The sequence below is a fragment of the Perca flavescens genome, chromosome 18 (assembly GCF_004354835.1).
Source record: "Perca flavescens isolate YP-PL-M2 chromosome 18, PFLA_1.0, whole genome shotgun sequence".
NCBI lineage: Eukaryota > Metazoa > Chordata > Actinopteri > Perciformes > Percidae > Perca > Perca flavescens.
This window is the reverse complement of record NC_041348.1, coordinates 19,496,900-19,522,830: the sequence shown is the minus strand read 5'-3', so window position 1 is coordinate 19,522,830 and position 25,931 is coordinate 19,496,900. Positions and strand designations below refer to the sequence as shown.

The following is a 25,931-nucleotide window of genomic DNA, read 5'->3' as shown; positions in this document are numbered from 1 at the left end:
AGAATATTTCTCTTAAGATTTGTCACCATACTAGCTCAGCTAGTCGTCCTGGATCCTTGGCCACTCGTAGCAGGGTGGGCCGAGTACTTTGAAGAGTTTTAGCTCGTGTGTGAGTGCATGTTTGGAAAGAGATTGGATTACTCATTCAGAAATAATTTGATGAAACATTAAAGTTATCTGGAGTGATATTTGCCACCTAGCCATGACAGTAAAAACTTTTTCTAACTGTCAGTGAGTGCAGTGGTATGCAGTGTTAAGCAAATACGTAATGATGGGTGTGCATCTGCATGTGTGGGTAGCATGGAACACAAATCAAAACAAAGAAGCTTTGACTGTGGCCACCCCCTCGTTCTGAGATGTCATGACCTGAATTAGTTTTTGTTTGCCTCCGGTGTTTGAGCTTCCCTTTCTTGTATGGGTATATGGTCAGTGAGAGTTCTCATGAGCATCTTTTGACTTTAAGGAAGCAAAGTGTCCACAGGGAATGCAGCTGGATGTGTCTTCACAGCAATATATAGACACAAGTGTGTTCGTCTCTTTGCTTGTAGCTGGATGTGGCTGCATGGGAAGTGGGGGAGGAAACAAGCTCTGCAAAATCCTGGCTGGAAATTTAGGAATGGAAGCACTGGCCAAAACATCTCCCCTGGGTGCGGTTCTCTGTGGGACTCTGCCTCTTTGGTCCATGTGAATGTGTGTGTGTGTGTGTGTGTGTGTGTGTGCACCCAGCAGCATTCACACACCCCGCCCAGCCCAGATGATATTTAAACTCTCCTAAAGAAGGCTGAAAATGGCAAGAAAATGATCAGTGTTGAATGTTCCTGTGGTTGTTAAACATACACACAACCCGGTCTCCTCTTGCTGTGAATCTCCCTTTTCCAAAGCATGCCCTTCCAGTTTAAATCCCTCTCTTAGCCCCTTTTCCTAGCTCATTAGGGCTATAAAGCCATGTTGCCCAATCTACCTTCTGACCCTTCGCATGACAGGATTTACTAAAACAAAAAAACAGACTGAGGCCCAGAGAGAGTTTAAATTAACCCTTTAAAGCTCCACTGGTATTTCACCACTGAGTAAATAACTTGAAGGATTGAATCCCACTATTAAAATGCCTTTTTTTTCCTCAGAGTGCTGAAGGTTTTTTTCATCCATTGGTTGTGAACAAGTTTGTGTTAAGGCCCGGACACACCGAGCCGATAATCGGCCGTCGGACAGTCTGGCGAGGTCAGTGACTCAAGTCTGTTCGGTGTGTTCCGTGCCGTCGTCCGTCCAAGGGGCTGACGTCCTTCATTTTGGCCAATTTGACATGTATAATCGGCGGGGCGGGCACTGCCGGCAGTCAGATTCAAATGAGCCATCTGATTGGTCGAGTGCTAAGCCGGAAACGGGGAGCGGGATGAGCGGGACTAGAGTCTCTCAAAATCTGACGAAAATCTTTTAAATTGACCTTTGTTGAGCTGAAATGAAGACAGATTCAGATTCAGCAACTGCACGGCCTATTTCTCGTTTTAAAATGTTTTCAGAAACACGTTTCAGTGAACTATTTTAGTACAATATGAGATCGTATTCTGAACAAGCCGCCATGACAGTCTGGCTTTTGAATTTCCGGAGAAAACCGTGACTCGTTCGTCCAATCAGCTGCCGGTTTAAATTTTTTGGGGAACAATACAGATTAGCGCCGCCTGCTGTTATGGTGACGTATTACATCTTGTCTCTTTGGTGTGTTCTGAGGCATTTTTTTGACCAACTCGGGGAGACTGATCCAACTGCCTTTTCTGCCAACGGTTGGCCGTCTGGTTGGTGTGTAAGCAGCTTTACTTGTTGTAGTACTTATGGGGCTAAAACTATGTGCATAGTGCAAACATTTGAAAGCTTTTCAACTCTACAGTTGGGGTTTTCACTATCAAGCCCTTGAAGGAGTTTAGAATATTACCTATCCGTCACAACCTGTTGTTTTTATGTTTTTACAATGTTAAATAGAGTAGACTGTAGAGATAGACAGGACAGACTGGGAGAGACACAGAATGCACCTCTATAAAGAGCTGTTGAGAATTTAGACATAGGAATCTACCGTTTCCAAGGGTGGAGGGGCCTGTGGCATTGTGGGAGATTAGCATTTTCCATCTCCTTCTCTTGGATGTTGGTCGGACCACTGACTCATCTGCTCTGTATGTGTGTATTTGTGTGTGTAATTGAGAAGCGCAACCATGATTACCTCCGCCACTTCTGGAAAGGGATTTTCTTTAAAGGAAAGAATCACCCTAAAACACATTTTAAAAGCAGCCATTTTCAAGATATCCTGCATTTTGTGGTGTGTGTTGAGATAATAATCATAAAGACATTTACCATAAAGGGGAAAGTCCTTGTTAAACAAGAAGAAATCCCACTTGTGTACATGTAAAAGTTTGAGTAAATGGTGTGACTCTTGCTGTTTTGTGACTGGTGGGGATCACAAACAGAAATCAAAGTTGAGAATCATGATGCTGGGAGAAAGAGGGCACAACTTAAAAGTGAATTACACTTTTTCATCCCACATTTCTGCAGGACATTGAACATTAAAAAGTGACAGCACAGTGGAAGTTTCTGTCTGGAGAATGGGTGAGGTCTATTAGTACAGCTAGAAGGCATGGAGATGTGACAATCCTTGATTTTAAATGATTTATTTTAGATTTAGACTCAAATCTTGTGTTTTTTTTTTGTTTTTTTGAGCTTGTGGGAGAGGAGGCTTTGGTGGTCAGCCAGAGAAGGATACACAGTCTTTTCATTCATGTCTCAGAACTTTGTAGCCTGACCTAATTAGTATATTTATAAGGCTGTGTGACATAAGGATTAGTTATTTGATTAATCTATTAACAGAAATACTATATGTCAATTACTCAAGATCAAATGGCAAACATCCAGTAAACATGCAGCTCTAAATGTCATATAAACTCGAGCAATGCTTGTGGTGAGACATGAAAATAAAAGGATTAACTTTTTCCAACCAATAGTCAGACATGGGATTTTGATATGAAGTACCACAATGAGCAAATGAGGTGTGTGTGTGTGTGTGTGTGTGTGTGTGTGTGTGTGTGAGACACACAGAGAGATGCTTATGCCAGTACATATGCACTCGCACGGCTTCATTCAAGCAGCACGATGACGGATGCTCTCAGGGTGGTGTGCGGAGATGGAATGACAGAGGGGGACGCCTGTCTCTGGGTTCATGACTGATGCAGCCCAGTGGAAAGTCCCTTTTGGTCTCTGATTCCTTCAGTCAGTGCCAAGCCAAGCCTCACCCAACCCAAGTCATTCCTCTGAGTTGTGACCGGACCAGCTGCTGCAACTCTCTAATGAAAGGAAGTGGATTTAATTCAATCAGACGCTTTAAGTTGGTCACGGGGGGACTGGGCTGTGTATTCGTCCTTTACTTCCTTTTTGTAAAGGAAAGGAAAAGAGAAAACAAAACAGGCAAATTAACTTTCTCTCTCTGTTTTCCCTTGCCCTCTCTACTATCGCTTCCATCTTTCCCTATTTCACCCTCTTAGTGAGAATAGAGTCAGTTGTTTGTTCAGTTGTCCCTCATTGACTAAATATGTCAATGAGCAAATGGACTCGGGCCTGTTCCCTGTTCCACTAGCCTGGTTCACAGACTGCACTAAATGTCAGGAGTCTTTCTGACTGCATGTCCTGCATTTATTCCAAGTCATTTTGTTTTGATTGTCAATGGTTTAACTTTCATTTAAACAGTAGCAAAGGAAGTGGCTGCTGTATCCCAAGGTGTCAGCTCTATGTTTTAGGGTTTAGGCCTGTCTGGATCATGTTTATCTGCTGTCCCTCTCTGAGACGTGGGAGAATGAGAGCTGTTGTCCTTGCAGTACTTTGTGTTTTCAGAGGAGAACCAGCTGTTAGTTACAGCAACACACACACACACACACACACACACACACAAACCAACCTCTACGTCACCTGTCACTTACCGTTTAATTGACACGCTGAAGCAGTCCCTGCTCTTGTCACTCACTTTTCTCACCCTCCCGCCTAGTGTTTGTTTGTGTGTGTGAGCATGTGTGTGATGTCACATCTGACAACCCAGCCCAGCACCCCAAATAAACACTTGGCATCGAATAATTCTCTCACACCTCTACTTCCTCTTTCGCTTTAGTTCTCTTTCTGTCTCTCTCTCACACTCGCACCACCACTTCCTTGCCTTCCTGTTCCGGTCTCTGGATTACTTTTTTCTTTATTTCTCGCTCTGTTTCACTTTTTTTTGTTGTAAAAATACTTGTTTTCCGTCATGAATTTGAGTAAGTGGATGTCATGGAGAAAGCGTAACATTTTTAGGAGGAAGGGAAAGCCTGAAAATAGTCTTGATCTAGGTAAGTAAACAAGCACGTCTTTAGTCCATCTGTGGAGGAGTTTAACAAATAATTCAAAGCATTACAGGAAACAAAGCGGTTTATCCACTTAAACTTACAAAGTGATTAGCTACTTTATCTTTTTACTTGTTGAAAGGTGTGTTAAACCAAACTGAGTATCCCAATGATGCTGTGAAAATTGCTTGTGAAAAACAACCATTGCTTATGAAAAATTGTCAGTGAAAATAGCAGCATTTATTGTCACTGTTTTTCACACCGTTTCACATCTTTTAGTGACTTCAGTGGCTTTTGTTTTGTCCATGTTGCTTTATGCAAAAAACAATTGTGTTGTCTGTTTGTTCAGCTCTCAATCTACATATATTTGTAGTTTCTAATGTTGTGCTGGCCTGTATCTTTAGAGTGTGGCTCACAGCCTTTGCTGTATCCAGCTTGTCAACCACTGGCATCAGGTTATGTCAGACAGATTTCTCTCTTTCATCTAAGAGAAAGGAGGCTCGTACTGAACTAGAAGAACATTTTTAAAGGTGTGTGAAAGTGAATAAAATGTGAATGTTTTTGCTCATAAGACTATGGTCCTTTTTAACATTTTCTCACACTGCATCACATTTGTATTGAAATAAAATTGACCTCTTTTTTGTTAAAGTGCATGCCTTTTTACATCAACTGTTCACTTGAGCTCACCACTTCTCGTTGAACCTTTTTCCCATTGTTGAGTTCATCTCTCTTACTTTATGTCAGACTTATAAAATCACTGCAGTTATTTTATAACCCAATTGCTTACATTCAGGCTCCTGTGTATTGGGTGGCTTGCGCCAGCTACGTTGTAGCAAGGTGAAAAGTCTATAATATATATGGAGAATTAGATCTGATGGCGGTGGGCGTGTGTGTTTTCCCAAACTTTAAGTTGGAAGACATGATCTGCAAATGCAGATCAGAAAGTTAAAGCCTTTGTCCCACCACATCACCTCCAAAACAGCCCTGTGTTGTGTCTGTATTTGTGCGGTGATCTCTGGGTGATATCTTCTTTGTCTCTTTTTAACATCTTGTCACGGTACACGCACTCTGCCCTACTGCACGCGGGGATGGTGTCGAACAGTGTTTTCTCTGTTTACCTGTGTTCATCCCCTATCCCATAATGACTCCCCACACTAGGCTTGCCCTGTCCTGTTCTGCTCTGCCCCCAATCTGTTTTCCTTTCATTGGCAGTGTCCCTTTTTCCCTCCCCTCTCTCTTTGCTGTATCATTCTTCTGATCTTTTACTCCCTCGCTGGTCAAGGAGCGACAGAGACCGAAGAGAGAGGAGAGGGAAGCAGGAATGTCAAACTCTGTTTTCCGCCTATGCTCTTGGAATATCTCTTCCTACCCCTTTTTTTTGTGCTTTTGCCGTTTCTTCGGTTCAGCATTGTGGCGGTTTACGGTAAAAGATGGCAGAGTATGGGCTCAAACTCAGAGGTAAGAACTTTTGACAGGTGTTTGCCAAATCTCTGAATTGACTTACTGCTCACCGTTCGTCAGCCTGCTCTGACTTCACTAAATTCCAGTACCCCTCATCATACCATTCTTGTTTACCTCTAATTACATCAATGCATACACACACACACACACACACACACACACACACACACACACACACACACACACACACACACACAGAGGTGTTTTTCAGGCTACTAAATGGGGATATGGGCTAATCTTTCTGGACGTTCGAAGTGTTTTCCTTACAAATTCCCAGATTTTGGCAAGGGTAGAGTGTCAACAAGGCTGCACCAGCTGGGACAAGCTTAGACAAGTGACCACTGGAGGGAGGAGGGAGGAATGCATGGGGAAATGATAGGAATTCTATGCATTCCTCTCAACCTACATAGTCAAAATAAAACCTATCACTTCCATTAAACTGTTATTAGGATTGAGTTTTATGTGCACTTGTTTTGTGTGCACTTATGAGGAAAGGAGGACATTTGTCAGAGGGCTTTTAAGTTCAGTGATGGACAATGGTTGACTTGAAAGCCTAACAGTGTGATTGATTGTTGTGGGACTGTGCATGTGTGTATGTGTGTGTCCTGTGTAAGGATTAGTGCCCCACAACAGGCTGTGGGTGGTGTTGTACCGAAAGACAAGACAGCGAACAGCTGAGCCTCCTTTCAGACTCCCATCAAGGTGAAGTTCACCCCGGGAAACTTTTTCATGAGTGCAGCTTCGGCTTGAGTCGTTTCATAGCCAAGACATAAGCCTTCCTTAACAGCTTCCTAGTTGGTTTTCTGCCAATTAAACTTTCACTTGCTTCAGCTGATAGTGGGACTAAATGTATGGCTACTTTGTGGCTAAACTTTGTAAATATCTCTATTTGTCTAAGCTCGAGCTCTCATGTTTACTGTGTGATGCTGCTGTGGAAACCCTGATGGTTTGTTTGATTTTTCACCTCAGTGCCTCCTACTGTTTCCCCCCTTCTCCCTGCTGTGTGGTCACAGGCTCTCTCCACCTGTGAGGAGGGGGGTGGAGCTGTATATTTTAGGTGTCTGCTCTGTATTCCCAGCTGGCTGCTTTGAGGAACGTGCGTATTTCTGTGAATCTTTTCCTTCCCTGTTGTATCATATTTAGAGGTTTGGTTTGCGGTTCATTTTTCTCAACTTCTCAGTCAAGTCTCGCTTATGTATTGTTGGTCAACACTGGGTCAAGGAAATGGGAGCAGCCAGACAATTTAATAGATCACGATCATATCTGAGAAAAATACGCTTGTATCCAAATGCTTTTTCTTGGTTTTGCAGAATTATTTGCCTTGGCTGTTGTTTCATCCATTCATCATTTTGATCAACGCACTTGCGTTAACAGAAAGCTCTGCAAACAAGCTGTTTTATTTTCTTTCTTTTTATTTTGTTTATTTATTTTTGTTCATAAGGGAACTCTGCACAAAACTTGAAACCCATCACTGTAGTCTGTTGTGGTGCCAGCGTGCATACAGTATGTGTACATAACAATACATTGAGAGCATGTGTGTGCTCAGTGAACTGTGAGAGGACACCAGTGGGATTACTCTTCCTGATGTAATCACTACTTCCTGTTTGGCTGTTGAGGAAGAGAAACATTTGTTTCACAGCACATTCACTGTACATGACTGTGCTTACACTAATGTGTGAGTCGGTGCTGCTCAGTTATGTGAAATATGATGACTAATTATTTGACTGGGGTGACATTTGTACAGCAAACAAATGTGCCCGTGACTTTCTTGCTTCATTTTGCCAGTGCAGTTTGTTTACTTCCACTCGCCTAAAAGACTGGTTTCTTGTAAAAGCTATACTAGACTTCAGTAATGGTTCTAATTCCTCAGTAATAATGAACTAGAACTAGAAGGCAGAATATTTATCTTGACAGGAATCCACCATTTGATATGTCCAATGCCTCTATTGATACCTTTTTTTGGCTTAAATATATACCAGGCCAATATGTTATGTTGACAGGCATCAATTAGCAGCAGCAGTGGATTTAAATTATAGTTTACATATGAATTCTAGACAATGTCCAAGGAATCAGGTCCGGACATTGTCCGGATTTTTACTTTCACACATGTAGCACACAACAGGAGATTGTCTGTCTGTGTCAGATGCGTTCTCATTTACTGGAAATGCTCCGTTTGTTTTAGACGAGGGGTGGCGCCTGTAGAGCTTCAGGTCAGGTCTCGGTGAACAGCACAAGCACACATACCACTTTCCAGTCACACAGACATTTTTCTAGGGCCATTTGACAATTTGTTCACAACTAACTTTAAGTGTGTATGTGATTTCATCATATAAATGTCAGCATGTAAGTGGTACCTATTACATCCATGGCTGAAGTACTTGTGTGTGCAGATGTAAACAGTCATAAGCAAAGTGCCATACATATGATTTGTTGGTGATATACTGTACAGAAGGGTACACACACACACACACACACACACACACACACACACACACACACACACACACACACACACACACACACACACACACACACACACACACACACACACACACACACATTCACATCCCTGTCACTGCTTTGATCTGTCCAGCAGTAAGACATTCCTGTGCTGTGGTGAGTAAGAGCAGCAGACAGATTGAGCTGGGGCAGCATGTATGAATCGAGTGTATTGTCCTGTCAAGGTGGTAAGGTGGAGAGCCCAGGAGACCTGAACCCACAGGGGACCCTCTCCTCAGGGGCCTCAGAGGCCCTCCACAGGGGTGCCGATAAGGCTGTAAGGACAGTAGGGCCTCCGCATGGGGCTTTTTATAAAAAGGAAAATTGATATTGTGTTGAAAGCATGCCTGTACTATACCTGTCCAGCTCATCATGCCCCTCGTGAGTTGTTTTCTCTCCCTCTGGCTGCCTCTCTTTATCTTTGTGACCCTCTTTCCTATTCTTGTTTTTGTTGTTTTGTCTTGTGGTCTGCCTGTCTTTCGTTCTTATTCACTCCACCAACCATTCCATCTGTAAGTTCACTGTTATTGATTGTCTTCAGTCTCATGTATCCTTTTCGCCATCATCTTCTTCATTCAGCATCACCTTCAGCCATCACCTCTTTGTCTTCTTAACCTTTTGAGAAAGAATTCTTTAGGTTTTATTGTTGCTGTCGGATATTTATGTGGAAGAATAGGTCAACATTACTCTCAGGAGGGCCTTTTACAGTGTTATGGTTCAAATCACTTTAAAGACAATGGCAAATAGAAGTAGTGTATTCCAGGCTAGGAAACTAGCCTCTCCTGCTTTTTGTCCCCATCTCAAACTCACCCTTCCAGTTGTCTCTTTGCACAGGAATAACCCTCCATATTTCCAGCATACGTCTCAGCCCCAGTCATCTTCTCCTCTGATCTTCATGACATTTTTGCAGCATTTAGATCGCACAGAAATTATGTTTCCCCATTTCCTACTGTGAATGGCACACATGAACGGTGTTTAGTGTTTTAAGCCCCAAACGTCATCTTCCAGCCAGCGCTGCATGGAAGGCACCAGGATTAGGCAATGGTTAGGGTTAGGTGCCTTGAAGTTGACGGTTGCATCGCAACCTTGAAGTCGATGTTGGGGGCTTAAAACACCATCGAGATTATTCAGTCCTCACCCACATTGTCATGCGTTTAAACATATTTATGCATACTGTGACACTGGATAATAAAAATACTTGACAGCATCTTTGCTGCGTTCAACATGTGTGACAACTAACGTTTAAAAATGTAGTCAATAAATTAATGTCTACCCAAAGAATGGAATTTAGGGATAAAATGCAAAAGGTAGAAACTCTGTCTTGTCTTCTTCCCAATTATGTTAAGTATTTTTGTTTTGTATAGCCCAAAATCACAAATTTCTCTTAAAGGGCTTTTCAATCTGTATAGCATACAACACCCTTTATACGTAGACCCTTTATAGTTCCACAAAAACAATCTTCCACCACCATTTATCTCATCCACTCACCTCTCTCATCCCCACCTCTGGCCTCCTTTTGCAGTACATTCTTGTTTTTATGCCCCTTCTCACCCAGCCAGGGGCTGTGCACACACACACACAACATACACTCCACACACCCCAAACAAAGAAGCTGACGACTGCTGGGGCTCGTGATCATAACCTTTGATCTTTTGTTCAGTTCATGGTGCTTTACACAGCGGCTAGTTGAATGACCATGGCAGTTAAACGCTCATGCACACATTTGTTTTTACCACTTCTCTACCCCTAGATTACAGTCTTGGACCTCCGTCACGGTGCTTAGAAGAAGATGTGAATGCATTTCTTTTTGACCCACCCCCCCGGGGTGTACAATTCTGAGACAGACTGACAACATAATGAACTAGTTATTTAGGAGGTGACAGTACAGAAAGGGCACATGGGGAAAAAAAGAAACTAAACATAACCTTAACCTTAGTCTCGCTTTGCCAGACCATCCACACACTGCAAAGCAGAGGAGGGTCTGGCTAGTCCACACAGCATTGCAGGATGGGAGAAAAACGTGCTCTGGTTCATTGGCATTTCTTTAAACCAATCACAATCGTCTTGAGTGGTGCTAAGCTCCGCACAGAGCTGCTGCAAAATAGTCGGGCGAGAGAAAACTACTATTACATGGTACCTGCTCGACTCACCTCGACTCTACTTGCCTTTTTTGGTTTTCCATTATGAAAAAAAGTCCCTGGTACCTGCTAACAGGTACTTTTTTTAGTATCCCCTCCGTCGAGGTTCCAAGCGAGCTGAGGCGATACCAAAAGGTGACGTGAAAACCTGCGGACTACTGATTGGTCGGAGAGAATTGTCACTAATCACTGCGTCATCATTGCTAGCGACAGACGGGGGTATCCTGAACAAACTCGCCATTTTTAAATAGTTTAGCCAGCGGTGTTTTTTTTTTGCTGCCTCCAGCTTCTTTTGAAACAAAATGTCTTCTTGCTGTGGCAACAACAACACACCTAGCGTAGACCAATAGTCTAGCTAGCTGTCTCAGTTTACCATGCAGAGATCTGAGGAGCACTTAACCATAGTCCTCATAAATCCACCGGAGTTTAGAATTCCAACAAAAAAGAAAGCGGAAGGAATCGGAAGGAAGCAGAAGGAAGCGGAAATCGGCGAAAATACACGCATCCTGTGGAATTTCCTGCGGCACCGGAGCAATCCCAGGAGGGGAACGTCAAGGATATATACTACCTTAACCTAAACTAAGAGCATAGCAGGCTGAAATACTAGTGTATCGGAGGTGCTGGTTCTTTGACACAATGACAGATGGCACCCTTTCCCTCAGGCGTACAATTCTGTACAATTCTGTTGTTGATGCTGTTGTTCTGTATTTGGCTGTGGGAGTTCATACTGCTGCTGAACTTTGTTTATGAATGTTATTATGTGTCTGCAATGATTTGATGTACTGGTCTGGAATTGAATGAATCATCACTCTACATCCTGTGGTTGTTGATTACATGACGATGAATTGTTTTCATGGCCTGGTCAGTGCATTATTAGGCCTAAGTGATGACTTGCTTATTTTGTCTGTAAAGTAAAAAAAAAAAAAAAAAAAAATCAAAGGGATTTAATTGACTATATTATGGGATATAATAATGAAGTCCTCACATCTTAGAAGCTCTAATCACATGTTTTGAATCATCACTTTACACATTACTTAAAAGGCTGCTATTCAAAATGTGTTAAAAAATGTTTTAAAAAATGTTTTCTACTGTTTGTGCTACCAAATCTGATCCCCAGTTATGTTTATAAAACATTCATCATCATTGTGTAATTTTGTGCAATTCTAAATTTGTCACAAGCAAAAATAAATTGGAATGGATTTTCCTCCATATTCTTTTAAATGTGGGACTAACAAAGTAAAACAAATATTTGTTTAAGTCCTGTCCAAGGCTTTGTATGAGCTACTATGATCCATTACAGTAGCCAGCCATCGCCCAGGCACATCAAAGCAGCTGACCCTCTGCCTGACACACAATGAGGCCTTATTAGAGAGCCATGTTGGAGAGAATGAAGAAGGAGCAGGGAGGGAGTCAAGGGGGAAGAGAATGTGAAATATTTGTACAATTGGATTCAGAGACCAGGGGAACAATATAAATGGGCAAGAGAGGTGCACAGGTGCAGATGGGCTTCTTTTTACGTGGCGTGTTGGCTTTACTGACACGGCATACCTTTTGTACACATTATCCAAATACTTGCATTTTGTTGCTGTACGTTTCTGATGTTCCAGCCACATTGATCACAATGCTTTTAAGCCGTGACGCCTCCAGCTACAATTACCATTTACCAGCATGTCGATGTGAGAGTGAGTTTGACCAGCGGGCTCCTGAAAAAAACAAGTGGAAATGGACTTTAAGTGTTTCCAATGTTCTTTGCTGTCCTCATAAGACCGTACATACTGCCAATTGTCGATTTCATTTTTAATACACCTGTTCACCTTTCTAACAACCCCTTTTCTTTCTGTCCCACAGATGAGCATGATGCAGTACAGAAGAAAACCTTCACCAAATGGATAAATGCACAGTTCTCCAAGGTAACGTGAAAGATTGTAGACCAGTTCAAATGAATGCCAAACTGCACTACTTAAAACACACTAGAAAATGCAAATGTAATCTCTTTTATTGTGTCTACCTTTTTAACTTCTATCTTTTGGATGTTGTGTGTCCTTACTGGTGTGTGTTTGTCAGTGTGCATGGGTCTGTGTTGTTTGTCCCCGTCTGTTTTGGACCTGAACTGGGTTGGTTTGCGGGTGGGTAGGGGACTTGAGGGGAAGTGACATACTGTTTTAACTATGCTTTGTTCACCTGGGACTATGTTGTATGTCAATTATTGTTGAAATTTAAATAAAAAAAAGTTGAAAGAAAAACAAAACATTCAAATGTATTTGGAAAACCCAAGAAGCTGAGTTAGTGATTTTAAAACGAAAGGGTTTCATCTACCTCATATTGAAATGAAACACTTTAAAGAGTTTAAAGTGAGTGGTGGGACTAAATGAAATGTTAAGTCTATTTGTGATATAAATCTGTACCTGGAGACTTTGATTTCTGTATCTTGTCCCTCACTGAAGAGGGTGACAGTCTGCCAGCAGCCAGCTTTGCTGCTAGCAGGGGAGTGGACTAAACTGTTGAAATGTTTACCTATCATTGTGTAAATCTTGTTGCACTCATAATACTTACTAACTTATACTATCTCATCTTAATTTGATAAAACAAAGCACAACCCCCTAATTGCAAAAAAAACACATTATTTTGTTTTAATGTAAGTCCATTACTCTACCCAGCAACAGTTTCTCTCAGAGAGTGCTAATGGCTTTACATGTGTTCTCATAAGCACACCATTCACAAAATTGTCTTAAAAATGTTTAGTTGCTTTTGCAAACGGGTCTTGTTTAAATATTTGAACGCCTCATACCAGCTAACAGAACCTCTGAAGCTCTTTAAATGCTCTTAGTTTCATTTTATGTTCTCTTTCCTGCTTTTGATGGTTTCAAAGTGTTGCATGTCTATGGCTATGATGGTGGTTGTTATGTCCTGCCTAACTTCTCTTTGTCTTTATAAATATTTGACACTTTCTGATTCCTACCAAACCTAAACATTTTTAAAATAGCTGCATCATGTTTCATGGTCATAATCATTTTTATTAAAATGCATTTAAATGTTATAAATCCTTCTCAAGGGATTCAAGTCAACTTTGACATGTACATTTTTCTAAGTGACAATTTGACAGCCCCTGTAAAAACATTATAAACTATGTAAATGACATAGTTGATCCATGGTTAATATCTTAACTCTGAAATACAAATATCTGAGTTATTGTTTCTGAGCCACACTCTGCAGCTCTCAGCTTTGGTGTGTACTCTACAAATTGAAAACAGAACCTACCAGTTGTGCTCTTGTCTCCAATCAGACGGGGAAGACGCCCATCAAGGATATGTTCTCTGACCTGAAGGATGGGAGGAAGCTGCTGGACCTGCTGGAGGGTCTTACTGGCACTGTACTGGTGAGTTTGTACATGTGGTTTGTATTGTATGTGTGTGTGTCAACCTTTTCAGAGCTTTGTGTCACACGGAAATCAACTAATTATTAAGAAATTAATAATAATAATAAATAAATAATAAATTTGTTTAGCTTCACTACTATTGGTTTACCTTATCAATACTTTGTTGACACATGCTTACCAAAGTTTGACTTAATTTGAAAAAAAAGTGGCCATGCATGCAATGAAATGACCGGAGTGCAGTGGTTTTGTAGCTGTAACGTGACGGCTGCATCCACTCAAAGCAGTACAAGCACCGGCAGTACCTCACGTAAACTCAAACGTTAAGTCTAATGTAAACATTAGAGCCACACAAGGGACCTCTGCAGCTGTATTTTGGATGCTTGAATAGAAACAGCTAAATTAAAACTTTATGTACCTTTTCTCCAACAAATACTATCTATAAAAAAAGATGGTAAAGACACAGATAAACATTTGATTGATAAGCAGAATTGATACATTTTTTTCAGTGTCCATCACTATGTATGTATGTCTCCAGCTTATGAGCACACATTTTTGTTTTTTTCAGTGTTCCTTTTTTTATCAGTGTCACCTCACTGTCACCCCTTCAGCAGCATATCTGCTTTCTAGCACCAGCAGCCATACTAAGTGCCAACTGTCTCTATGCCATACATGCAGGCATACACGCAGGCACACACACACACACACACACACACACACACACACACACACACACACACACACACACACACACACACACACACACACACACTCACACTCTCTCTGATACTAATACTAATTCTATAATGGGGTGCTAATGAGTGGTTGAGGTATGTGAAGATTTAAAATAGATTTGTAGTTGGCAGCTATTCTTTCTGCCATTCTTTCCATAAGTTGGCATGTGGACACTGCTGATAGGGTAATGAGTCTGATGAAGAGCAACACTCAGCTGAATGATGACATACCTTTTCTTGGTGTAGCAATGGCTCACATTTTTCATTAGTGTGAATGAGTGTAAATAAAATATGTCATAGCCTTAATTTCTAAAGATCTACTCTATGTATATCTGATGATTTTGTGAACTGCCAAAGATTCCTGCAGCCTTATGATTGGCTAGTAAACCATAAAAATGTCGTCACCTGATTTGTGTTGTGTTTCCTGTTCCTCAGACCAAAGAGAGAGGCTCCACCAGAGTGCACGCTCTCAACAACGTCAACAAAGTACTTCAAGTTCTGCATCAAAATAATGTGAGTATCTGGAGTTTTCTGCTGTTTTTTATAGCTATTGTCACGTCAGCTGCTGTTTGGCGGATGCTTTTGGCCAAATAACGTACATCAGTGCCATTAAGGTCAAAGAGTCTGCAGGTTTTCAGTTTAGCCGCATATGACAGCATAGTTCAGCCAGAAAAGCAGGAACTATAATGAACTGTAAACTTAGCTGCTGTTGGGTTTTGTTGAAGTAAAAACGCACAAAGTCTTTGGCTATGGTACATTTGACCTTGTGTAACACTAGCAGAGATTTGTACATTTCTGGCCTATCTATTTGGATGTATAATTTTTTCTACATTGAGTTCTGTATTTTTCGTTGCCTGTCTGCCTCCTTTGCTCCCTCATGCCTCCTCCTGTCTGTGTGCAATAGTTGGTCTTAATGCCTTGACCTTAGCAGTGGGAGATAGTGGGAAGTGCACGCTTATGGGAAGTAGCAGAGGCTGTAGTTTGCATGCAACCCCTGCTGGTTTCTTTCCATCAAGATCCAGAGACTGTCAGCTGGCAGGGAAGGCCAGAATTCCACGAGCCTTTAAAGCGTGATTTATGGTTCTGCGTTAAATCTACTCTGTGGCTACGTACGTAGGTACGTGGAGACACAGACCCTACGCCGTAGCCTGATGTGCACCTCTTGAAAAATGTAACTACACGTCGCTCGGCTGTGGCTTGGTAGCGTTGTATTCCCCCGACTCATTTCTTGGTTCTCCTTCTCCATAAACAACATGAAATCAAGGAGAGGGTTAACTTTTCCTGCTACAGATTTCAGAGCGTGGTCAGAAAGCACAGGGGAGACACTTTGTTTCTCCCACTATGCTTCTAGAGTCAGTACTGGCTCTGAAGCTAATCCACATCACTCCCTCACTTGCTCTACCACACACTCCCCATGCACACACATGCCGGCCCTGCTATTCTCTTAAAGAGATCGACGCAGACACCAATGCACAAGTATAAACTCTGCGTGGAGCTTCCGCAGGACCATAAATCAAGCTTAAAGGCCACTGCCTGGAGTAAAAGAAATAAGCCCTTTAAGAAGTTTTTGAAAATACATGGATATCAAAATAATACGTGAGGTTTGTAGTTTAAAGTATATTAACAACATTTGTCATTGAAATGTGCCTCACTTTGATGTCATGTTCTAGCTGTGGAAAAACTTGACTTTACTGGGCAAATTTAACATGAGTCTAATAAAGCTGCATCTAAAGAGCTACTAGAGTGATAGTGTTATTGCAGTATCATTTATTCCCTGGGACTAGAGAAAGGTCAGCTCTGCCGTAGACAGAGAGGTCACTTTTTTGACCAGACACTTGACCTCATGTTCCACTCTGTGCCTTGATCCATTCCAAAATATTTTTATGTAATCAGTCTGCACTTGGCCTCACCTCATATTGTGTCATAAGTGTCTGGCAAGGCTGCAGACACACTTTATAGGTAGCATTGGAAGGGTGTAATTAGGGTAGTATAATCCACTGTGTGGTGAAAATGTATGCTTCAGAAGTTTTCAGCTGTAACAGTGTGGACACTCATTAAGATTTGAAGCCATAGCATGTGCTCCACTACATGAAGACTGCTAATGTCAGATGTTAATGTGTGTTACATAAGGCTTTGTAAGTGCTGTAATAAGCTTTATTTTGAAAAGATGTTATGATTGCAGCAAACAAACTAATCTGCTCAAAACATATATAATAATAATTTACTTAACAATTAATACACAACTTTGTAGCTTTGCTTGTATTATTAATTATTTATTTTCAATGAGTATTTTTCATCGTCATCCTTATTTCTTGCAGGTTGATTTAGTAAATATAGGAGGGACAGATATTGTGGATGGGAACCACAAGCTGACTTTGGGCCTCATCTGGAGTATTATTCTTCACTGGCAGGTGAGCACACATATAGAGACACATGTGCTGTTCCTTTCTTTCCACCCACATACTGCACATACACACAAAGACTCATTAATGTTTGCTCTGACTGTGAACTCACAATCCCTAGATGGATTAAAAATACTGATGATGGAAAATCGGTATTGATGTGCACACAGATGCGAGCATGCATGTAAACATGCTTATCATCTACTGCTTTTAAATTTAAACCAGCCATTTGAAGGCAAATAGTTAATCTAGAGGTTTAATTTAAAGGGTTTGGGCACTGTCAGTTCTTTCAATATTAATTTTTCATTATTAATTATAACTTATTTACAATTAATGTCACTCCTGTTTGTTGTTGTGCATGCTTGACATGCTGACATTATCATCCTCATGTCATTTCTTACATATTTTAAAAATCTGTTCCAAATCACAGTGGGCATGATGCTCTAATCTGCCATGGCCCCCTGGTAATAAGAGGATCATTAGAACAATTATCACTTTCCATAAAAAAAAAAAAATCATCTCAAAATTTGCACATTATTGCTTATGTTTATTCGCCCATATTAATGTGTGTTTTTCCATGTTCGTTTAGGTGAAAGACATCATGAAGGATATCATGTCCAACCTGCAGCAGACCAACAGTGAGAAGATCTTACTGAGTTGGGTACGCCAGTGCACCCGCTCATACCCAGAAGTCAATGTGCTGAACTTCACCACCAGCTGGGCTGACGGGTTGGCTCTCAACAGCATCCTACACCACTTCAGGTGAGGAGAGATGGTAGATTCTGGGGGTTGCTGGAGCACAAAATGTGGTCATGGTAACAAACATTTCACTGTAGTGATCTGCTGAAACTGTTAAGATGATTCTCTCTTTTTTTTTATGATCAGTTTTTTGATACAACAGATACAATCAGACAAGAACCAAAACCCTCTCCCACCCTCTGCAGTCTCGGGGAAAACAAAGCAAACCAATCATACACAAAAATCGTACCTTGCCTCTACATTCATGTTTTTGTGTTTTAGATGCATTTAGTCTGAATTGTGTTGACGTCTTGCTTACCAATTTTGTAAGACGGCATTTTCCATACTCTTTTATGTGCCATTTGTTGCTGTGGGATGATTTTTCCGCTCTAAGTTCACATTACATATTTGACATATGCCCTTTGGCTCTGAATGTAAATCACCCCGAGCCCAGACCAAGACCTTCAAATGCCTTCAAGAAACAAAGGCCTCAAAACTTGTGTGTGTGAGGGAGAGATTGTGAGAATACCCACGCTGTGTAGGTGGCGTAGGTCAGGTTGACAGGTCCGCGCCTGCTGGGTGTGTGTGCACTGCTTGACTTGATCTGTTTACGCCTGCCATGCCACTGTTTGCACACGCTTGGTGTGTGCGTGCCCGCTGTTGTGTGTGAAAGAAAGAGAGCGAGAGAAGCGTCAGGGGTACTTTTCCCGCTTTCTGTAACCCCTTGTCCTTACTAGTTACATGCACGCACACACACACTCACACACAGACCTATGAGCTGTGACAAGGGCCAGTGTTGGTTTAGACCTGGCCCAGGGTTTAAGGTGGATCACTGAGCACACACATTCCACACCCAACTGGCCTCAACACAAGTCCCCCCTGCACCACTCAAGGGAAGAGCCTTTTCTGTACAGAGGACAGATATATGTTTAAAACATTTTTTTTTTTCAGCAAAAGGGATATGCTCAGGAAAAGGTCATTTGTCAAAAAATTGATCTAGAAACCTAAGTTACTATCACATTGATGATTTGTCCAAAACACATTTTTTACATAAGTGACTGTAACACAGAAGTTGTGTTCTTAAAACCCAATGATTGACGTAAATTCTGCTCAATTCAGGTAAAATGTTTATCAGTGTTTAAGATTTACCTTTACTCCAACAGCACCAGCGCTTAGAGAAATGTGCATAATTATTACCATAATTTATGCAGATATGTGTTTTATGAATTATCTGAGACTGTAACCTTAATACTGGAAATCCTGATTGTTATAGTCTCCATGTTGCCGCTCTAATTGCCACTGTTCTTTGTGTCTTCAGGCCGAATGCATTCAGCTGGGATCAGGTGGTCAGACTGAGCCCTGTGGAGAGACTGGACCATGCCTTCACAGTAGCCAAAGACCAGCTGGCCATTGAGAGGCTACTGGATGCTGAAGGTACGGCCATTCTGAGTGGTTTTAAACACTTTCCCACATTGTACACATAGGTCATCTGTATTTATTTGGGCAGGAATAACTGTAGAAAGCTTTTATGAAAATGTAAAAAATGGTTACAAAAAAAGCCATCTATTAAGTACCTTTTTTATAGTAGTCCCAAAAATAGTTGGCTGTGGAATGACTTACTGTCTAAAATTCCCACATAATAAACATGGTCTGTGTTCACGAAGCCTTCCTTCATGTCCTGCCAGCAGTTGGACACACTCACGGTGGAGCAAATACCTTGGTGTTTTCTTTGGCTGAAGATTTGTAAGAAGCTGTGTTTGCTCAGAATGTTTTTTTTCTAGTTCACGGAGCACCTGTAGATCCTCAGTGTGCATGTATATGAGCTGTCTATATTCAGACAGCTGTCTATACACCTGACCTGTGTCAAAGCCAATTTTATTCAGTACAACTTGCCTCAACCTGCCTTTTTTTCTCTGCCTCTCACCTTCCTTCCCATCTAATCTCCCCCTGTCACCCTTAACTGCCATCTCACTCCATCTACCATGCTGCTTTTCTCCTCTTTATCCCCCACTTTCTCACTCCTGCTTATCATGCTAAATTTCTATCTCTGATCTTCCTGCCTTATACGTGCACGTCCCTTCCACCGTCTTGCCCCCTCTCTCTCAGACGTGGCGGTGCAGTTACCAGATAAGAAGTCGATCATCATGTACGTAACATCACTGTTCGCCGTGCTGCCCAAAGACGTGAGCATGGAGGCTATCAGAGAAGTGGAGACCCTGCCACGCAAATACAAAGTGTCTGAGGACTCAGGTCCTGGCATCAGTGCTCAGGTAAAACACACAACACAGTAGGTTTGTACTTCATGTGATATGATACAGGAGGGAACAAGATAAGCTTGCAGAGAACACCTCAGGCTTTTCTGAATTATGATTTTGTGGCAAAGTAGGTAGGACCCGTAGGTCTAGACCGAGGGGAGAGTCACTGTACTATTTACTTTAAAACCGCTCACACAAATGGTGCTCATTGAAATCCATGGATACATCTGTTTTGCAAGGAATCCAAGGTGCCCTTTTCCGTGCAAACTCTAAAAATTCACAGCTCGTAACCAGCATTGTAGACAGAAGCACAGTAAGTCCAATCCTCGGGAATTTATAACTGGAATAAAAAAGCGTGTGTGGTAACAAATAGCTGGTTCTTATAAATTTGGAACAAGATGCAGTTCAGAACTGGTCGTCTAGGTCATGGTTCACTAATTTGTTAGCACAGTGAGAAAAACACAGGACGACATTCCATTATATTAAAAATCTTAATACTAAAGACTTGCTCATTGGCTATGATCCTTGCTTTAAAAATGAAGGCACAAAAACAATTTGTCAGGAAGCGATTTGAAATTAGCTAGAAGGGCTTCACCTCTGCTATAGTTTAACAGGATCTAAATCATATGATAAGGGTTCTTTATAACTGTGCGTTCTCATGCGTGTTCGCTGTAACGATGATGCTAGTTATGTTTTATATGAGCTGAACAGCTGACACCCAGCCAAAACTGTCTTTATTGGAGTTCTGGATGTATCTCCTGCACATGCCAACTTGTAGTATAACAATATGTACTGCAAATAGATTGTACTATACTAGACTGTAACTATTTGGTTCATAAGACGAAACGAGTTGAGAAAGCATAGTGGATATCCTACACTAAACTGTTCATGATGAATTTGTGAAAAACTAAACAAAACAGTGTACTACCTCCTTAATCCCCATGGTGCAGTTATTTCAGTAGTGACACAGTGCATTAGTCTAGCAGATACTTCTCCCCCAGTGGCTGCCTGTCAGTGCTGGTGTAAACAAACCGTTATCTCTTTCTATGAACGGAGAGATGATAGTTCAGCTGTTGAACGTCCATTTCAACCACTGAAAAGCTGAAGTCGCATGCAAATCTGAACCCATAACCGCTTCAACCTTTGTTGCTGTGTTGTGTTTCTGATAACATTCAGTTTGAAGGCCACAGACGCTGTTATGTGCAAGCATAAGGAATATTGTGAAGTGTCTCATTGTGTGTTAGCATATAGATAGAATAGAATGAGTCACTCCCACCCTGAAAAAGCCATCTCCTTCATTCTCTCCAGCACTGCTCATGAAAAACACAGCAGGCGCAGGCAAATAGGAAGCAGAGCCATGACTCACTCCTCTGACATTAGCCAGCCGACCGAGCTGCATGCTTCTGGAAACACAGAGCTGTAAATGGGTGAAAGGAAATTAGGGAATAAATTGGTGAGAATGGGAGTGTGTGCGCAGAGAGTTGACAGGGAAGGTTATTTGAGCATTAAAGATGCTGGTGGGCGGGTGGCGTAAGTGTGTGATTGACATGCACATACTGATACTGTTCAATGTTTAACATCTGTCATCAGATTATTTCTACACCTTGATTCAGTTGGACTTTCCTGCTGTTTTACTAACTTGTCCTTAACATACAGTATATTCCATAGTAACTACAGCAAACCAAGTTCCATACCCCCCACCAAAAAAAAAAAAAGTAATTTCTTTCAAGCACATATCTCCCTGGGGCAGCTTGTTTCAGAGGTTTTTAGTCAGAAGTCAGAAAATCCCAAAACCACCTCTTAAGTTTTTATTGCCCATGGGCACTTACTTCACACGTCCTGGAACGAGTGCTGGAAAAGTCTTTTTAAATAGTGCCTTGATTGGTCCAACAAGGGGTTTACTTTCCTGGCACAGTTCCTCTCTCCATAGGAAGTGATGCGTAATGCTGCTGGAAGTGAGACTGAGTAGAGGAAAAATAAAGGCTCTTTGTTTTTGATGACTGTTTGGTTCCCACCTTAGTTTAAGATCCATTATATTGGTTCATGGTATTGTTGTGGAGTTCTTAATGTTGGTTTTAGATAATCATTTTTTTCAATATTAACGACAACAACAGCTTGTGATCTAATATAATTTTGTTGCATTATCGTCAATGATGGAATATCACTGTTGATGAAGTGCACTGACATATGCATGATGATGCAATACATGCTCCAGAATCACAACTGCAAAAGTGATGAATGGAGGCATCGAGTTGGGCAAATCATCTGGTGATAATAAAGCGTTTTGTTGAGCCAGACCACAGCTATTTTACAGCCATTCAAGTCAATAAATAGACGAAGACTGCAGTTTTCTCTCTCTCTCTCTCTCCCTCCCTCTCCCTCTCTCCCCCTCTCCCTCCCTTGTCTTTCTCTCGTTGTTGCTATGTCTTTGCCAGCCTCTACTGGTCTAACACAAGGCCTTACAGTATTTTTGTGACTTACTCCAATATATCCAAAAGGTCACCGAATATTTTCAGCAGGTGACCTTTTCTAGAGTTTGCTACACAGACATTACCATTGTGTAATTGTAGCATGGAAAACAAAGGTCCATTTGACTTGTTACTGTACCAGTCTCTAAACATCCATTAGCATTTCTGTCATCTTTGACTTGGCGTGGCTGCCGCTGCAAAGATTTTATCTCCTGTTAATTTCAGCTCCAGACAGATTTGTTGAGCTGTGTCAAACTTTTTCCTACTTTCCTTCAGTAGGAAAAAATGGAAACCTGAAATAGTTTGTTAATTCAGTTGTCTACAAAGAATGTCACATGTGCACATATTGTGCATTTAATGGAATTTAAAAGTAAGATTGTGTTGAAAATATAAAGGAACTGCCTCTTTTAAGATTTAGGAACGTATTCAGGGACGTTGCACTGACAAGACTGTCCTTACACAAAAAAGTTATCTTTCCATTTACATCTAGAGTGTTTCTTTTTAAATTACATAACATTTTAAATTTATATTTTTTATATTTTTTTGTCCTTAAAGCAATTCATAAGCTATTTCTCTTTTGAAGTTGCACCATCCATCCATCTCTCTGACTGTACACCCAACTTTACCCAGAATACTACTGTGTTTTAGACCTACTGCTATTTCTAGAATGAGGATTGACCTGCTCAGCATGCCAGGGGCACCTCCCAGCATCCTATAATAGGCCTGCCGTTGTTTTGTTTTTTCTTAGCTGAGCAGGGCAGGTCGCTGTGCGTACTCCACAGCAGCATAGGCCCCTCCTGGATGTCTGGCTCTATTTTAAACCTCACCAAGTGATGTGCACTGGGGAAAATTGGAGTAAAGAACAAAAAGAGGTTCTGGGCATGGCTGTGTTTCATAGAAGTCAATGTCCTGAGAGCTTTTTTGTGTTTGAGTTTTGATGTGGCCATGTGAATGTGACATATCAAGGAAGCAAAAATGTTTATACTACATTCCTCCTGTTCCATGCTATGTGTCAGTGTTAGACCTAGTACAGTACAGGCCTAGTACAGTACTTACTTTTAGTAGCATTTCACTATTATCACATTAATGACGCCCCAAGATGTAAACACATTGTCTACAATATGATCAACCAGTGCCTTCATCCCTTGCCTCATGTTTTTCATAATGTGCAGATGGAGGAAGCAGGCAGCAGCCCCCGGCCTGAGACCCCCAGCACCCTGACCGAGACGGAGGGGGAGATGGAGGAAAGCCTTCTGGAAGTGGACCTGGACAGCTACCAGACCACACTGGAGGAGGTGCTGACCTGGCTGCTGTCGGCCGAGGATGCCCTACAGATTCAAGAGGAGGTGTCGGACGATGTGGAAGAAGTCAAAGAACAGTTTCACACACACGAGGTAGGAGGAGAAATGCAGGCTGGCATAAATATAAACATGCATGCACACATAGACAGAGGGGCAAACAACATTGTAGACTGGAGATGGTATCCCAGAGGTAAGGAGGCCTCCTGCCACCAACTGTACATGCTCCGTACATGTTGGAAATGCCAGGAATTCTGCTGAGAACAGTGGCGCACAGCACCCCATGGTGCCCTGGCCCAAGCTTACTTGCTTACTTGAGAAGGCGTAGCTGCAGGGTTTGTGTCTGTGCATGTGTGTAAATGGGCTTTGGCTGGATTCCCTTGGCTGAAATGTGAATATTTGTGAAGTCTAATGTCTGGAATGCAGGTCAAAGCTGAAAGCTGGTAGTGCAACTGAGAGCAACAAGACCAAAAGCCTCTTTAACAGCCAGGCTTTTCAGGAGGTCTAAAAAAAAATCTATCCAGTTTGTTTCAGCCTTGTTGTTCACATACTTACTCCAACTTCTCCAGCAAAGCCTAATCAAAAACAATGTGCTTCAAAAATGCTTACTCATCCAGAGAGCTCACGGAAAACAACTCAAGACAATAACTCAATTCATTAGGCTTCATGTTGCTCACAACGAAAGCAGCTCCTCTAAGGTGTTAAGAAGTAATCAAACTCCTTCAAATTCAAAATTGCTTATATTCTTTCTTAAAGTTTTTTCTTCCTTCTCTTTTGTTTTGCAATTGGCCTCAATTGGCTGCTTGGCAGACTCTGCTCTTCAGCTCGTGGGCTTGTCTGACTGTTGCTACAGCAACACTTGCAAACTCAAGGGTGCAGAGGTGATGCCAAGTGTTTCTGCAGGGCATTATTAAGTGTTATACCAAGTGAAGCTAGTATTGAGATTTTAGTATGTGGGTGCATAGTACCAGCGTGCTGATTATATAAGCAATGTTAGGTCTCAGTGTTTTTAGGCTATGTGGTTATACACCGTCTTATCCTAACATAGTGTACATACAGATAGTGGGTCCCAGGGCTGTTTTGTTTCTAGCACACATCTTGTCTGTAAGACCAACATTTCAAATTGAAACTATTTCAAAGTCAAAGTTTTTTTTTATCATAACTATTTACCTCTCCTCCCCCAAAAGGCCTTTATGATGGAGCTGACAGCGCACCAGAGCAGTGTGGGTAATGTGCTCCAAGCGGGTAACCAACTAATTGCCCAGGGCAATTTGACAGACGAGGAAGAAGAAGAAATCCGGGAGCAGATGAGCCTCCTCAACTCCCGCTGGGAGAACCTCCGAGTGGCCAGCATGGACCGCCAGGCCAGGTAGATGCACATTCATATACACCTGCTTTAGTCATGTAGAGGTATTTCAATACAACATACACCTGCTAAGCATTAAAACCTCTAAGACCTAACAATTCTCTCAATTCTCAATCTGTGTTGTCAAGGTAGATGACACACACACACACACACACACACACACACACACACACACACACACAGTTGTTCATAAATCATATTAAGATGTTCACAAGAGCATTTGTTGACCCTAATTTAAAGTACATGTGCTTGTGCGTGCCATGACTCATTGTCTATGCAGTCTGTATACAGCATTGTCTCTTATTCTACTATTGTGTTACTGTGTGGCAGTTAAATAACCAGCTGAACAGGTAGTTTCCCCTTAAAGATGATTAAACTGACAGCTTTCTTCCTCTACACGTGCACCTCACGGTCTCTCTCCAGGCTCCATGAAGTCCTGATGGATCTTCAGCAGCAACAGTTACAGCAGCTTTCTGATTGGCTGACGCAGACAGAGGAGCGAATCAGAAAGATAGAGACAGAACCGGCAGCTAAAGACCTGGAGCTCTACAAAGAACAAATAGAGAAGCACAAAGTAAATGCATTTTCCACATTCAAACATTTTCAGTCAAAGCTCACAGCAATCTAATCAATGAGGAATTGATTGTAATTGTCTCAACGTGGACAGGATCAAGTAAAATGTAAAACTAATTGTCACAGTCTCACTGCACTGTTCTTGTCCTAAAACAGACAAGTTTTGTGACCGCTTTGTTACATGTTTGATCCGGAACTTTCCTGAATCATTCACTGTCTACTCTGCCAGCTCTGTTAATGGGTAATATGGCACCGTGCTGAATTCACTTTTTGCGTTTCC

The 25,931-nt window shown here is 41.7% G+C and overlaps 1 protein-coding gene across 8 annotated transcripts in view; it reads left to right on the top strand.

The window, feature by feature from the left end:
* Positions 1-25,931, top strand: part of utrn (utrophin) — a 181,355-nt gene that overhangs the window by 10,005 nt on the left and 145,419 nt on the right. For 3 of the 8 annotated variants that reach the window (XM_028605468.1, XM_028605469.1, XM_028605470.1), the window contains exons 1-11: positions 4,186-4,352; positions 12,293-12,354; positions 13,728-13,820; positions 14,987-15,064; positions 16,870-16,962; positions 17,543-17,715; positions 19,010-19,125; positions 19,798-19,961; positions 23,578-23,808; positions 24,900-25,081; positions 25,502-25,652. In XM_028605468.1, the coding sequence (XP_028461269.1) occupies positions 4,271-4,352; positions 12,293-12,354; positions 13,728-13,820; positions 14,987-15,064; positions 16,870-16,962; positions 17,543-17,715; positions 19,010-19,125; positions 19,798-19,961; positions 23,578-23,808; positions 24,900-25,081; positions 25,502-25,652 (1,425 nt within the window). In that variant the 5' untranslated portion in view covers positions 4,186-4,270. Of the gene's footprint in view, positions 1-4,184; positions 4,353-5,720; positions 5,805-12,292; positions 12,355-13,727; positions 13,821-14,986; positions 15,065-16,869; positions 16,963-17,542; positions 17,716-19,009; positions 19,126-19,797; positions 19,962-23,577; positions 23,809-24,899; positions 25,082-25,501; positions 25,653-25,931 lie in introns of those variants that run through there. The other 5 variants (XM_028605476.1, XM_028605474.1, XM_028605473.1 and 2 more) reach the window with 4 other exon arrangements.